The 13,666-nt window shown below is 38.3% G+C and overlaps 1 protein-coding gene across 2 annotated transcripts in view; it reads left to right on the forward strand.

Annotated features, from left to right (window-relative positions):
- Positions 1-11,249, forward strand: part of EIF4E (eukaryotic translation initiation factor 4E) — a 28,794-nt gene extending 17,545 nt beyond the window's left edge. For both annotated transcript variants that reach the window (XM_068187533.1, XM_068187532.1), the window contains exons 3-7: positions 1,542-1,637; positions 3,588-3,651; positions 5,547-5,660; positions 8,154-8,293; positions 10,196-11,249. In XM_068187533.1, the coding sequence (XP_068043634.1) occupies positions 1,542-1,637; positions 3,588-3,651; positions 5,547-5,660; positions 8,154-8,293; positions 10,196-10,310 (529 nt within the window). In that variant the 3' untranslated portion in view covers positions 10,311-11,249. The remainder of the gene's footprint in view (positions 1-1,541; positions 1,638-3,587; positions 3,652-5,546; positions 5,661-8,153; positions 8,294-10,195) is intronic.
- Positions 11,250-13,666: the final 2,417 nt, after the last annotated feature.

Here is a 13,666-nt window from a genome sequence, read left to right on the forward strand (position 1 = left end):
TCTTGTAGACCTTATACTCTCTAGCAGTATTTCGGGAATTCTCAGCATTTTTTGAAGGTTTTTGCAGTGAGGTTGCAGAGTAAGGAGAATCTGGTCCAGATGTTTGAATATTCAGAGTTTTCTTCTGATAGTGCAATTACAGAAGCTGAAAATCTTTGCAAGTTTTCAAAATGCTTTGAAAGAGCATGACTTTTTGCTTTTAGTTGGAGGCAGGCAGAGCTTTTGTTGCTTTTGTCTGGTGTATTTTAAGAGGCTGAGGTGAAGCTACTGCCCACTAGAACTGCGAAACTTTGCATTTTGCCTTGTACTTAAATAAATTAAGGTGCCAGTGGTAAAAACTGTAGTTAAAATATATTTCAAAGTTAGTGAAAAATTCAAGCTCTTACAGCTTCAGAAAGACCAGCTTGGAAGTAGTTTTCTCCAAGTGAGTTGATGAGTTACTGTGGAATGCTCAGTACTTACTGTTGGCAGGTACCTTTTTCCAAGTGATACCTTACTCTTTTTCTAAGTTTTGAGCAAGTGCGGAAAACAATGCCTCCCTGTAGTGCTATGCTGCATGTATCCCATTTTTCTTGTTTTCCTTCAGCTTCCATCATCCTTCTCTTTCTTCTAAACACTTTGAGTGAATTGATGCTAACAGTTCTTTACAAGTGTTAGTGAGGCTATTACTGGAATTGAGTAAACTTTTAAAACTAGGTTTAAAATGTCAGGAAGGGTCTCAAAACCATAGATTGACACCTAGTGACTTAAAACTCTGCTGAGAGAAGATAAATATAACCCAGTGCTAACCTGAGTTTTCAACACTGCTGAAATGATCAGAGTGGAAAAAAAAATACAACTGTTTAAGTGCCTCATTTGATATCCTCTTCCAGGATTTTAAATTGCTGCAACGATGCTTTTTAGATTCAGAAAGAGCATCTTTGTGTGAAAGGTTAATTTTGTCTTGATATTTGTACTCAGCAGAGATTTTTTTTTCATTTAGTCTCATCTTTATATATGATAATTTTAAAACTCGAAACAATCAATTTGTGGGATTTGAGGTGGCTGCCATTACGAAACTTAATACAGCTTGCATTTTGAAATTTATGCTTTCCTCATATGTGAGTGCTTGGGAAGCTCTCATGTCATACGTAGCTTTGGAGTGATATAATTTGCTTTTGTAACCTTTATAAGGAAATTACTGGCCAGGGAGCCCAGTTTGAATCGCTGGTGTTGTTTTAGACCATGATCAGTTGTTTGTGGTAGGGGATTGCAGTTTAGCAATGACAGCAAGAAGAAACATCTGAAGTTTAGAGTCTTTAAAGAATTCCAAAGCTATTTAAAATATTTAACCTAATAGATTGATAAAGTCTGCCATGACTCTTGTAATGAAAGCACAAACACTGTTAGCCTGTAACGAATTGATCGTGTAGCTTATTGATGAAAACTGACTTCCATGCTCATAATATATTAAGGTTTGCAATTAGTTTGACTAACAATAGAAATAATTACATTTTTAATATACTTTAATTTCTAGATGTTTTTATTTTGTTCTTCTTTAGATGGGCACTCTGGTTTTTTAAAAATGACAAGAGCAAAACTTGGCAAGCAAATCTTCGTCTTATCTCAAAGTTCGATACTGTTGAGGATTTTTGGGCGTAAGTAAAGATTTTTTTAATATGCACGATAATTTTGGGATTTGTTGGCAAAGCTTATGACCAAGTCAAAAAACCCATTAAGTACTCCATTAACTGCAAATTCTTGTGTGTAATCTGAAATATTTGCAAATTTGAAGGTGAAGTCTGTTGAAAAAAATGAAAATTGAGAAGTTCTTCATCCTCTAAATGCACATTGTTTTGTTGAAACACTGCAACACTACTTATATTCATGTGTACATGACAGACATGTAGAACATTTAATTTGTGCAGTAGCTATCTCATAGTTACATGAACCTGTAAATTCTGGTGGCCAACTGATTGCTGTTTCTATAGCCCCACATTTTCCTCCTTGATTAAATTGACTGCTCACTCATGTTGCATGTTCAAGAGTGCCTGAATCTGGAGTGTAGTAGTTGAGACTCATGCAGATTAATGGCATCCTTGAAAAAAAATTGTTAGAGGTTACAGAAGAAATGATCTTCATTCTAAGTTGAAGGTCTGTGAGAGTGATTAGGCTCCAACAGCAATAAAAAGCCTTTGAAGGTGGGCCTGTGCTTTCCAAACACTTGCCTCAATCAAGATTTTGCCTGCCATAATGCTAAAACATGGAGAAAATGCAAGTGCTGTGACACTGAGAATGAACAAAAAAGCATTATATATTTGATCTTAGTGTTTCATGCTACATTGAGTGGTAGGGTTCTTATTTTTGTTGCAGACTTTTTTTGGATGTGGTCCCCATGGAGGGAGGTGGTGTCTGAGTGTAGTAATAAGACTCATCAGTGACCCATTAGCACAGGGAGGAAAAATGCTTCAGCCTTTTCAGTAACTTTATTGGTGCCGTCCTGACAGGAGAATGGGATTCTGGGCTTGTAACCAGCTTTCCTTTTCCTACTGTGAGAGTGACTGCAAAGTGTGGTTCACTCAGCTGACAGTGGGGGGTATGTGATGGGCAGCTGAGTTGTTTGAAGCTCACTACTAAAGTTGGTTAAGGGTAGGTTTTTGAGCTTCTATAACTGAGCTAGTCTTGGTAATTGGTGCATAATCTAGATGTCTGAAGTGAAGGTATAAAATCATCCACCAGCAGTTAAGCTACACCTCCTTTGTGGTTGGAGTGGGAAATAGGTGTGTTGTTCTGGGGAGAAAATTTCACTGTCAAGGTAAACTTAAAAGAGGCAAACTGTTAAATTTGTAACTGGTGTTAAAAATTCCTGTGCATGATTTTGCATTGTTAGAACATAACAGTAGTCAATTTTCTTTCTGATACTGAACTATGCCTCAATATTAGTTGGTCTTGGGCTACAGGTTGCTGTAATATGTGCAGGCCTCTTTCTGAAGTCTGACCTGTTAGGGGTGAAAAAAGGCCTTCATCTCCTTGTTTGAGAAGGAGACACTATGTATGCCTTTGATTGTTTTTCTGAATTGCACAGAATTTGTAAATTTAAATCTGAATATACGTTTTATTGTCTATCATCTGTTCTTGCCTTTTGAGTCCTTAATTTGAATTATCAGGCCTACAGCATTCATATCTAGAGTGCTGTATCAAATAGTAAGGTTGAACATGTCTCCTAAAAAAATTCTCAGCAGTGCAAGTAGCACTAGAAATATAAACAGTTATCCTTATTCCATGAATGTATAGAATACACATGGACACAGAACCTATTGCTGTGAAAGTTATGGTGAGTTATGTTCCTGATAACTTTGAACTTCAGTTCTAAACCTTAGAACTAGGTGTAGAAGAAGTATTAGAAATGAGCTTAAAAACAGTTTTGGAATTCCTATTCCATTCTGCTGCTTTAAGCCTAGAACATCTTAATACTGATACTTTTATATTGTTAAAAATACTTAAGAAATGCGGTTGCTTCTGAAATAACTTTATTGCTCCTTAATTTTTGGGCTTCGGTACCTTAAAACAATGCTTAGTTTTTAATCCTGCTTTTTTCCCTCCAATAGTTTGTACAACCATATCCAGCTCTCTAGTAATTTAATGCCTGGTTGTGACTACTCACTCTTTAAGGTAGGTTTGCTAACATTTTTTTCTTTAGTTAAGGATGTTGATGGATGGTTTCCTGTCTAAGCAAGACACTGTCCAAATATTTCACTTAAGACATTTAGGAACATGGTTGGGAATGTCATAAAGTTGTTAATTTTTTGAGGAAGTCACAAACTCTCTGAAAATCAGGTTGTCACTGCTTCTGAAATTGCAAGTACTTGCTTTAACACATATTACAGACAGTAGATTTTAATCTGTGACTCTATTAGTGTTTGTTTTACATTTGAGATGTTTGTGCAAAGAATTAAGTGTAAATTTTTCTAATATGAAAGGTTTTCCAGCTCTGTCACTTGATGTGAAATGAATTAAAATGTCTGTGGGAGGCAGCAGCGTTGCCCAGTATTCCTTATGGGTGTACTGCTAGCCAGATGCACAAGTACTCCTATTAATTTTTATGCTACCAGGTAAATACTGTATTACTTAAGCATGAAATAGAAAAGTGCACCCTACATGGACAATAAGAACATAAGGAAGTGTCCAGACTAGTGAATAGGGAAAAGTGTACATGAAATCCTGCCTCAGCTGGGGTGGAGATCTGAATTGGGACTCTAAGTTAAATCCTAACCTCTTGATAGTGCTTGTATCGTGCAGCTTCCTTTCTATATTCCAGCACCTAAATAGTCCCTGAAGTGCTGGTGCCTGGTTCCTCCTTTGTCCGTAAAGCATAGCCGCAGGCTGGGGCTCCTCAGCAGACTGTATGCACTGTTTGTAGACCCAGCAGCTTTATGTAGGATTGCTTAGGTTTGGAAAGGTAATGGTATTCTAGGTGACTGAGAAACCTTAGTAGAATTTTAAGAAGCTGTGGGCCCTTCAGAGATTAGGATATCTATGGATAATACTTTTATTTTTTGCATTAATCCTTAATTCTTGTTTTGAGTATGTGTATCTGTTCTGTGTTTGCTTGTCATCAAGCAGTAATAATTATATAACTTCATGGAACAGGTATAGAATTGGTAACTGCTTCAGGCTTCTGGGCAATCTCTTACCGCTGTCCTTCAGTTGTGACATCGTAAGAGGTCCTCTTAAAGGTGATGAAGTAGTTTAAGCTCTGCAGCTGCCAGTGAGAGTGTTATATTTAAAGTGAGATGACACCACTCCATCCTGCATGTTGCACACTTAGTTTTCAGCCATAAGTTTTGTCGTGCAATTCTCAGTGGACAGTTCTTAACAGAATTACTCTGTCTAGACAATTGCTTACTTTTTTAATGACTTTCGGAAGTGTAGCATAGCTGGTTGGTACGGGAGCAGTAGCTGGCTGCTTTGCTGTATCAGCACATGCAGAATCATTTAATTCAGTGCAAGGCCACTGTCAAAATGTGAATCGGATCTTGCTTTGAAAGGGTATCTTGAATTTTTTTTTCTTCCCTCTCCCCAACAATGAAAATCCTCTTATTTTCACCTTATGTGAACAAACTTCTTGAGAGAGACTGCCAAAGGTGTTTATTTCAGTGAAATAATCTGTATGCATGAGTGAAGTACTTGGCTGATCTTGCACTGAGTGCAAGACGTGAAATAAGGACTCCAGATAAAATTAGCTGCTACATTCTGGTTTCATGCAGGGCAAAGCAGGTGGTTGTCTTTGCCTGTTGCATCAGGAATTTTTTTTAATGTTATATGTAGTTAAGACTTTTGCCTGGACCTGGACTGTGATGCTTCTGTAGAACTAAAAATTCACTAGAGTGTGCACTTGTTTTGGAAGTTTGATATTGGTGTGAGAGAATATTTCTAGACATTCTGGTATATGTCTTAATCTGTACGCTTCTTTCTTGACCAACTATACCAGTTATCACTGGCCTTTTGGTGTCTCTTTAGGAAAAACAGAGATGGAGTCTGATTTAACTTGTGGCCTTTCTTTGCAGGATGGGATTGAACCCATGTGGGAAGATGAAAAGAACAAGCGAGGAGGCCGATGGCTAATTACACTAAACAAGCAGCAGAGACGAAGTGACCTTGATCGCTTCTGGCTAGAGACAGTAAGCACCAGGGGCAGCTGAGGAGTCTTATGTTTGTCTGAAAATACATTTAACTGATTTGATATTTGTGTGCTATGCTATTCCAACTTCTTGGCAGCAGAGTGTCCTGTAGGGTTTTATTGACAGACTGTATTTTAAACATATTTTTTCAATAGTGATCGTCATATGGATGTATTGTCTTAATACTCCCTTGTAACAGGCAGCAACAGAGAGTTCTGTAGGACAGATTAAGCTTTTCCCATGTGGTGTACAGAACATTACTGTTGAACTACTGTGAAAATAGTACATTGTCTTGAGTGCAACTTGCTGGTTCAATTGATAAAGAAAATTGTTTTACAAATACTTTTTAAAAAGTGAATAGTTTTCAGGTTTTGGCTTTGTTGAACAAGGGACTTTCAGATTTACTTTTTTCCTTCTGTATTTATCTTAATGCTGGAGTAGGCAATAATAGCACATTCATCCTGTGTATACACACCATAAAATACTTTTTTTCCATTGCTCTTATCTCTTTGGAGTAGAATTGAATGGCAAATATATTTCTAGTGTGGATTGCAGTAAATGTCTTACAGAAAAATGTGTTGTCTAGGAACTGACTCAGAATAGCCTAAAACAATCTAGTGCAATCTAGGGTTTAGGAACATAGATTGCAGACAGGACAATGCACAGCATTCTTGGCAATCTCTCATCTTTTGTCCTTGGTTTTGTGAGAGGCAGGGAGTATTGCACCCCTTTGAAAGGGAGAAATGGCCTTCAGAATCAAAGCAGAGGTGTCCAAAATGTCAGAACTTTCAGGATCTTTGTAGTCACTGTAGTTGTGATTTGAAGAGAGCCTTACAGTACTGGGCAGTGTGACTGAACATGAGCAAATTAACATCCTGCTGCATGTACTTGGACTAATGCATGTGTGAGTCCTGACTGCTAATAGCCATGACGTATGGCTTGGAAACATGTAGGTATACTGTGCAAATTGAAGGCTAGAGGGCTCTGCGTTTTGCTTAGCAGTGAGCAATGGCACAGAGCCTAAATACCCAGGTGAATGTGATACGTGCCTAAAACAACCCTGTCACTTCTAATTCCAGTAATTATATGCAACCAATTTTCTGCAATAGAAATCAAAGCCTTTATAACCCCCCTTTGGAACAAATTTTTATTATAATATAATGATCTTAACTGTGAACTAAACTTCATTTGAGAAGACTTCTTTCCCTGTTGTGCAACATTCATGAAAAATTTACCTGAGTAGTGTTTATTGAGCATGGAAGTCATCTTTGCTTGCATGTGAACCAAGACAGTTGGTCAATATTTTGCATGTCTGTGTGTGGTTTGATCTTAACCATTTATGGCTTGAATTACGCAGTGAGTGTGTGCAGCCTGCACTTGGGTGTAATATTTAAAGCATGTCTAGTTATACCTGATTTATTCATTAGCACACTTTGTCCTTTATGTATTTCCTTGAGTAAACCAGCCCTTCGGGGTCTGATGGGTACCAGAAGACCTGCTTTGTTTGAAAAATTGCAAACATGTTAAATTTCTAGAGGTTATAAGTGGTACCAGAGAACTGACATAACCGCAGTATATTTAATGTACTGTGCAAGTGAAGGAAACAAGTGTCCATTTGCAGATTTGGTGTGCAGAAAGGTGTTTTTTTTTAATTCAGCATAGTCTAGGCAAATATGTCTCAAGCACAAGAAACAATTTGTTTTGAATATCAGGATTGCTTGTTTTACAAGTTTCAAGCTGGAGATTTTAAATACCACTTTTACTCTTAGCATGTTGCACAGGGCTGTGACCCCGCTCAGTCTGTTGTTCCTGCTTCAATTCCAAGCTTCACTGCTAGAAACCTGGGAGGAAGAATCTTGTGTTACTTGTGCACCTGCATTGGTGCGTTGTATTAAACCCTGTTCAGGATCACCGATGCCCACTTTAGAGTTTATGGAAACACTGAAGCTTCCTGTGTTAATTGGAAGCAACTTTTCATTGGGTAGCACAGTCTGGCTGCAGTCAGATTTACAGTCTGCAGTCTGAATTCATAGACTTCAGCATTGAAATTAAACCTTATGTACCTGATGTTGTACAAATAGTCCTTAACAGGTTCTTCCTAGATAATGGGTGGGAACAGCTAAAATTTCAGATTGGTCCATCTGTGTTAAGTGTACTGTAGAAAGAAGAATAGTGCTTTAATTCTTCTCTTGTTTTGGATTGGGAGGATGGAGTGGAAGGCAGCACTGTGGGAATAATCAGCTGTGTCAGAACTTGCAGCAGGTGGCAGAGGAGGAGGAATGGAAAATTCAGACTAGAACGAGGATGCCCTACCAGAGTAGGTAGGGCTTCTTGTTCTTCTTGGGACTTCAAGAAGACACTGCAGTAAATAGAAAGTGATTGTTGTATGGCAAATAGCTGTAGGCAGTAAAATGTGTTCGTCGGTCCTTGTGTACACTGAGTGCTTGCTTGCCTACAGAACAGGATTCTGACTCTAAACTTTCTCTTTCACAGCTGCTGTGCCTTATTGGGGAGTCATTCGATGACTACAGTGATGATGTGTGTGGTGCTGTTGTTAATGTTAGAACTAAGGGTGATAAAATAGCAATATGGACAACTGAATGTGAAAACAGGGATGCTGTTACGCATATAGGGTAAGTAACGTGGTCGGTGCCTGGCTGTATGGAGTGTAACCATGCGTGTAAAGCCAGTTTGCTTGATCGAGGAGGCATTTCAGGCAAGTGGAGCCTGTGCAGAGCTGTATCCCAAGCTTAAGTAACTGTGCCAAATTGTGTTCAATTCTTCATTTCTAAACTACAGGGAAGGTAGTGCAGCAGTATAGAGTAGCTACTAACACATGCTAATACACAAATCTTGGCAAAAGTCTCATTTCACATGGAGGCTTTGTAATTAACAACTATAGGTAATGTGCAATCTGTTCCAGCCTGCCGGTTTGTAAGGGTGGGTAGTCAGAAAGAGTAGAGCATTGATATGATGTTTTCCCAGGAAAGTGATGCTTACAAATGAGATAAGATAGGAAAGGAAAGGTGCTGCAAGTCTTAAGCACAGAAGGATGTATTCAAATTTGGGGGGAAAAAAAGCTGTACAGTGATGTGCTGTGAAACTCTACAGGCATTTCCCTACATTTTGCCTCTGTTTAACTACAGATAAAGCAATGCTGACGATTTGTGGGTTATTTGACCTGTGTGCTGTAGACTTTGTTTAAGTAAGCAGCAGTAGTTATCTCAGATTATGAGTCTGTGCTATGGAACATGCACGTTGTGCTCTAGTGTGTAGCAAGTATTACTAATTACGCAGTTACTATTTACACAATTACGTGATTACAATTACTGATTACACAAGTATTTATTGGATTCTTTAGTACTGATGCTTCAGAATAACTTCCTGTTAAATTTGTCATTGTAGGCCATTTACCTCATGCAAATAAACGAAAATATTTATCTTCTTGGCTTAGTACATCTGTCTTAAGCCAAACTTGAACTGTCAGGCATAGCAGCTTACTTTTTTCACTACCTGAGGACTCTTTTGACACATGCCTTTTTTTTTTTTTTTTGGGCCTTTAAGAATCTGTCTGCCTTCTACTAACAATTTTTATTATACAGTCATGTTTTCAGGCTTCAATTGTAAGTGTTTAATAATAAACAAGCAAAACTATGGTATTCATCTTCTGCTACCACAATGTTGCAATAAACCTAGTTGGCATCAGACAGCGTTTTAGATGGTGTTAACCATTAACTAAGGAGTTGACTCCTTTAGAGAACTGTGAAAAAATTAAGATTTTTGCAAACTGACACAAGGACCAAGGTAAGTTATGTTGCCCTCTGGCTCCCTTATTACCCTAACTCCAGACAGGAGTGGCCATTAGTGACTTGCATCTCACTCTGAGCTGAGGAGCACTGTATGTGTGTGTTTGTGCTTAAGGCAGGTACTGCAGCTTCTTTCTCTTAAGACATAAGATCCAAGGTGTTTTTTCTTAGAGCTTCTGTTGGGTAAGGTGCCCATGATGAGGTCTGTGGGAGTCTGCTTTCTATCAGATGTTACTGGAAAGACAGCAACTCTCTGCAGCCACGATGTGTGGGGTGATTAAAACTGACTGTTCCAGAGAATTGCTGTTTTCTTTGGTTCCGGTGGCTTTATCATCTTAGTTCTGGGATTGTGAACATGAGTTCTTTGTAGTTGTTTTGTTTCTGTATATGGAAATACAGCTTTCTGGCTTAATGATACTCACATGAATGCAGTATAGAGTTCCTGCATTTTGCATTTATTTAGGCCTGTTAATTATTTTTTTGCAAGAGCTTGTCCTATTATATGTGGTAAGTCATTTCACAAAACATTAAGTGTGTTTTAGATGCAATACACACTAGAAAAATATCATATTTCAAGTCCTTTTTTCATATCTGAGAAATTGTTTCTAAATTGGCAACTTTTTTTTTTTTTTTTAATGGTGTCCACAGATCTTAAAAGCAGGTGTCCTGATACTAATTCCTTCTTAAGGACTTTGCTTAAACTGTTGTTTTATTTCTTTTCCTCTCCAGGAGAGTATACAAGGAAAGATTAGGACTTCCTCCAAAGATAGTGATTGGTTATCAGTCCCATGCAGACACAGCTACTAAGAGCGGCTCCACCACTAAAAATAGGTTTGTTGTTTAAGACGACACCTTCTGAGTATTCTTTCATAGGAGACTGCGTCAAGCAATCGAGATTGGGAGCTGAACCAAAGCCTCTTCAAAAGCAGAGTGGACTACATTTAAATTTGATTTCCATCTAAATGTTGCTAAGATTTGTGAGAAGTCTCATTCGCCTTTGTCTTGTACTTCTATGTTCAATTTTTCTATTTTGGCCGAAGTAACCGTTACCAATTGGAATTTTAGTACACTTCACCCCCCCCAAATCCATAAGTGTGTTTCTGGCCCACTCTGTAATAGCTTGGTAGAAACATTACTATTGCAAAAAATAATTTGTTTACCCACAGTATTCAGAAAAGAAGTTGCATTTCTGTACCTGCAGGAAATTACTCTGTTTTACATTTGCATTGTATGCAGTAAGATTTTGCTGGTTTGGAAAAGAGTATGGTGCGTACAGTTTTCTAGCAATTTTTTATACAGCATCATCTTTGCTGTAACCTCTGCTGATGGCTGCTAGATTAATTTATTTGTTTTCCCTATTTGATAACATTAGTGATATTTTGATTTCAGTTGTTTTTGCTCATGTAACATTTGGTGAAGAATCTGGGAGTATGACAAAGGTGGAATAAACACGAATTTTGTGCATTCTTTGGTAATTTTTTGGTTTTTTTGTAACATCAAAGCTTTGCTACAGATTTATGCATTTCAGTCAAATCAGTGATCTTTTGGTGTGATTTCCTGAACGTAAATGTGGATTTTTTTTTTAATGTAACACCATAATTTACATTCCTTACTAGAAATAGTATGTCTGTTTTTGTATCTTATGCTGTATTTTAACACTTTGTATTACTTAGGTTATTTTGCTTTGGTTAAAATGGCTCAAGTAGAAAAGCGGTCCCATTCATACTAAGACAGTGTACAAAACTGTAAATAAAATGTGTACAGTGAATTGTCTTTTAGACAACTAGATTTGTCCTTTTATTTCTCCATCTATACAGCAAGTATTTGTACCTCTCGTGACAAGGCAGTCTCTACTGTGGCGTCTGTTGTAGTGTCTTCCAAGAAAGATAAAGTCTGGAGCTATAGTCTGTTGAAACTTTTAATAAACCTATTAGATAGCACCCTAAATCAAAGTGGAATTATATCAATGTGGCTACTGTTCTTTCTTAGTGGTTGCTCTAATTGATCATGGGTTTTGTTGTTTCTCTTTTGACTTGTTTTATGCCCAACCAAGAATCTTAAGGGTACACAGAAAGCTGCTTAGTTTCAGGTAGGCACTACAATAAAAGTGCTTCAGTGAGTGATTCTGCTCTAAGGATATAATGCATAAAGTACAAGTAGAGCATACCAGAGACATGGCTACAAATAAAAGTATGAGTATCTAGATAGCTTGCTGTTGCATATGTCTGAGTAGTTGAAGCTTTGTTTCATTGTTCACAAGTTACTCCAGAGAGCTGTAAGTTTACTTGGAGGTTCACAGGATGGAGATCTTGAGGGTCAAGTTCACTTATTTTGAGCAAAAGATGAGAGGCTTGTTCTTTCCACCTCTTCGAGCATGGAGAAAAATCAGTGCTTAATTGCTGATTTCTTGCTTTTTTTTCAGTGTGTGATGTACTTAAAGATCTTGCCAGGGCTATGGAGCCTTTCTTCAGCTGAGTGTCAAGGCAGGTGCTTTATTGGGGTTTTGATCTTTGTGATAACTGATTAAAGCGAGTTTAGTCACTGGCAGTGAAGCTTCAGTTGCATCTGCCTGATGAAGGCACTGAAGTGTCTGTGTGCTGAAATAGACTTGAATACTTTGCTTGCACGTTTATTCAGAAATGTGTCATAAGGAGCATATCAGACTATGCCAAAAATATCTGGATCGTTATTACGGCTGTTTAATAGAAACACTTAGAGTAGACATCTCTATCTAAAGATGCTATGCCTTCAGTGTTGGTCATTAACCCGGATATTTGTGAATGTGGAGAGAGCTGTCTAGGCTGTTTGTGTGCTGGTTTCTGTGGATTCTCGTGCAACTGGTTGCCTGTCCTGATTGAGCAGGTGTGAGAGCAAGTCAGGTTTCCATTGATAGTAGAATATAGCAGTCCATGCCTGTTTCCCAGCTTCAGCTAATCATCAATTATGCTTGCATGCATGGGAATGTGAAGGTGAATCAGCATCCCGAGTGGTGACTCTTGTGTGTGTGTAATTTGGGAGCATGGTGGCCCAGCTCCCTCAAAGGAGTGTCAGTGGAAACGGTGGCAATGCTGCCCTTTTGTAAAGAGCATTGAGATTAACCTGAGTGCTTTTGTGAGAACTACATAGTATTGGGCTTTTTCATTGCACTACAAGCCTGACCAGAGTATTATTTAGGGTAGCAGCATTTTGTTTATCTAGAAAAGCAATTGATAGGGTTTTTTTGGTACGGCCTCAGGTTTTTGAGCCTGAACCTATTGAAGCAGCCAGCCAACTTGCACTCTAGTATGAAAACTGCAGGCAGGTTGAGTTGAGGGTCTTTGCTCACATAACAATTGTAGTGTTTCTAAAAGACTTGAGAGGAAACTAGCTGGCATGGTTGCTTTATCAAATGTACAGCCTATGCCTTTAATTCACTTTTAGAGGAAGCAAATGACCACAAACCTTGTTTTCTCTAGCTTGCAAATCACTTTGTGCTGCATACTAATGTTCTTCTGATTATAATGGTGTAGTTTGTATTTGTGTGCTAAGGGAGAAAGCTGAGAGCTCTCCATTCTGCATGTTACTGTAACAGCCACAGGCTCAGGAGAGGACAAAGCAGTAAATGTTGAAGCATCTCATATTGCTGCAGAATATTCAGTATCATTAAACTCCCAGCTAAAGGGGAGGCTGTTGTCAATGTGTGCTTTTAGTAAGCCTGGGAAGACTACAGAGTAAATGCATGAAGCATCTTTTCAGAAGTGGGGTTATGTGGTACGAAACCAGAGCAAGGAAAGACAGCAGAAATTGCTGTGCTAGAAGAGGTGTAAGAATGTGCCAAAATACAGCCTGTGAAGATGGGGCAACAGGTGAGGAATATGTGTGAATTGTCAGCTTCTGGATATAATGTTAAGTCTTGGACTGTGCAATGCTTTTCATTGTCATTTCTGTTTGTCCTGCTGCACTGTCACTGTCTTGTCTATCAAGTTGTCTCTAGCTCAGGAAACTTAAACATTACCCAAATTCTGGAAACTTGGAGTAGTGGCTTTTAGCCAAGCATGAAGTGAACCCAAAGCTTCCATCCTACCTAATGGAATGCTTTTTTACTAAATTGCTTGGAAAAAGTTCTCTGGACTCCATTCTGGGACTCTGACTAAATTTAAAAAAAAAAAAAATTAAAACTTTGCATTTTAGTCTCTGGAAGTGTCATGGATCTTCCCTTTG

The sequence above is a fragment of the Anomalospiza imberbis genome, chromosome 4 (genome assembly GCF_031753505.1).
Source record: "Anomalospiza imberbis isolate Cuckoo-Finch-1a 21T00152 chromosome 4, ASM3175350v1, whole genome shotgun sequence".
NCBI classification, from domain to species: domain Eukaryota; kingdom Metazoa; phylum Chordata; class Aves; order Passeriformes; family Viduidae; genus Anomalospiza; species Anomalospiza imberbis.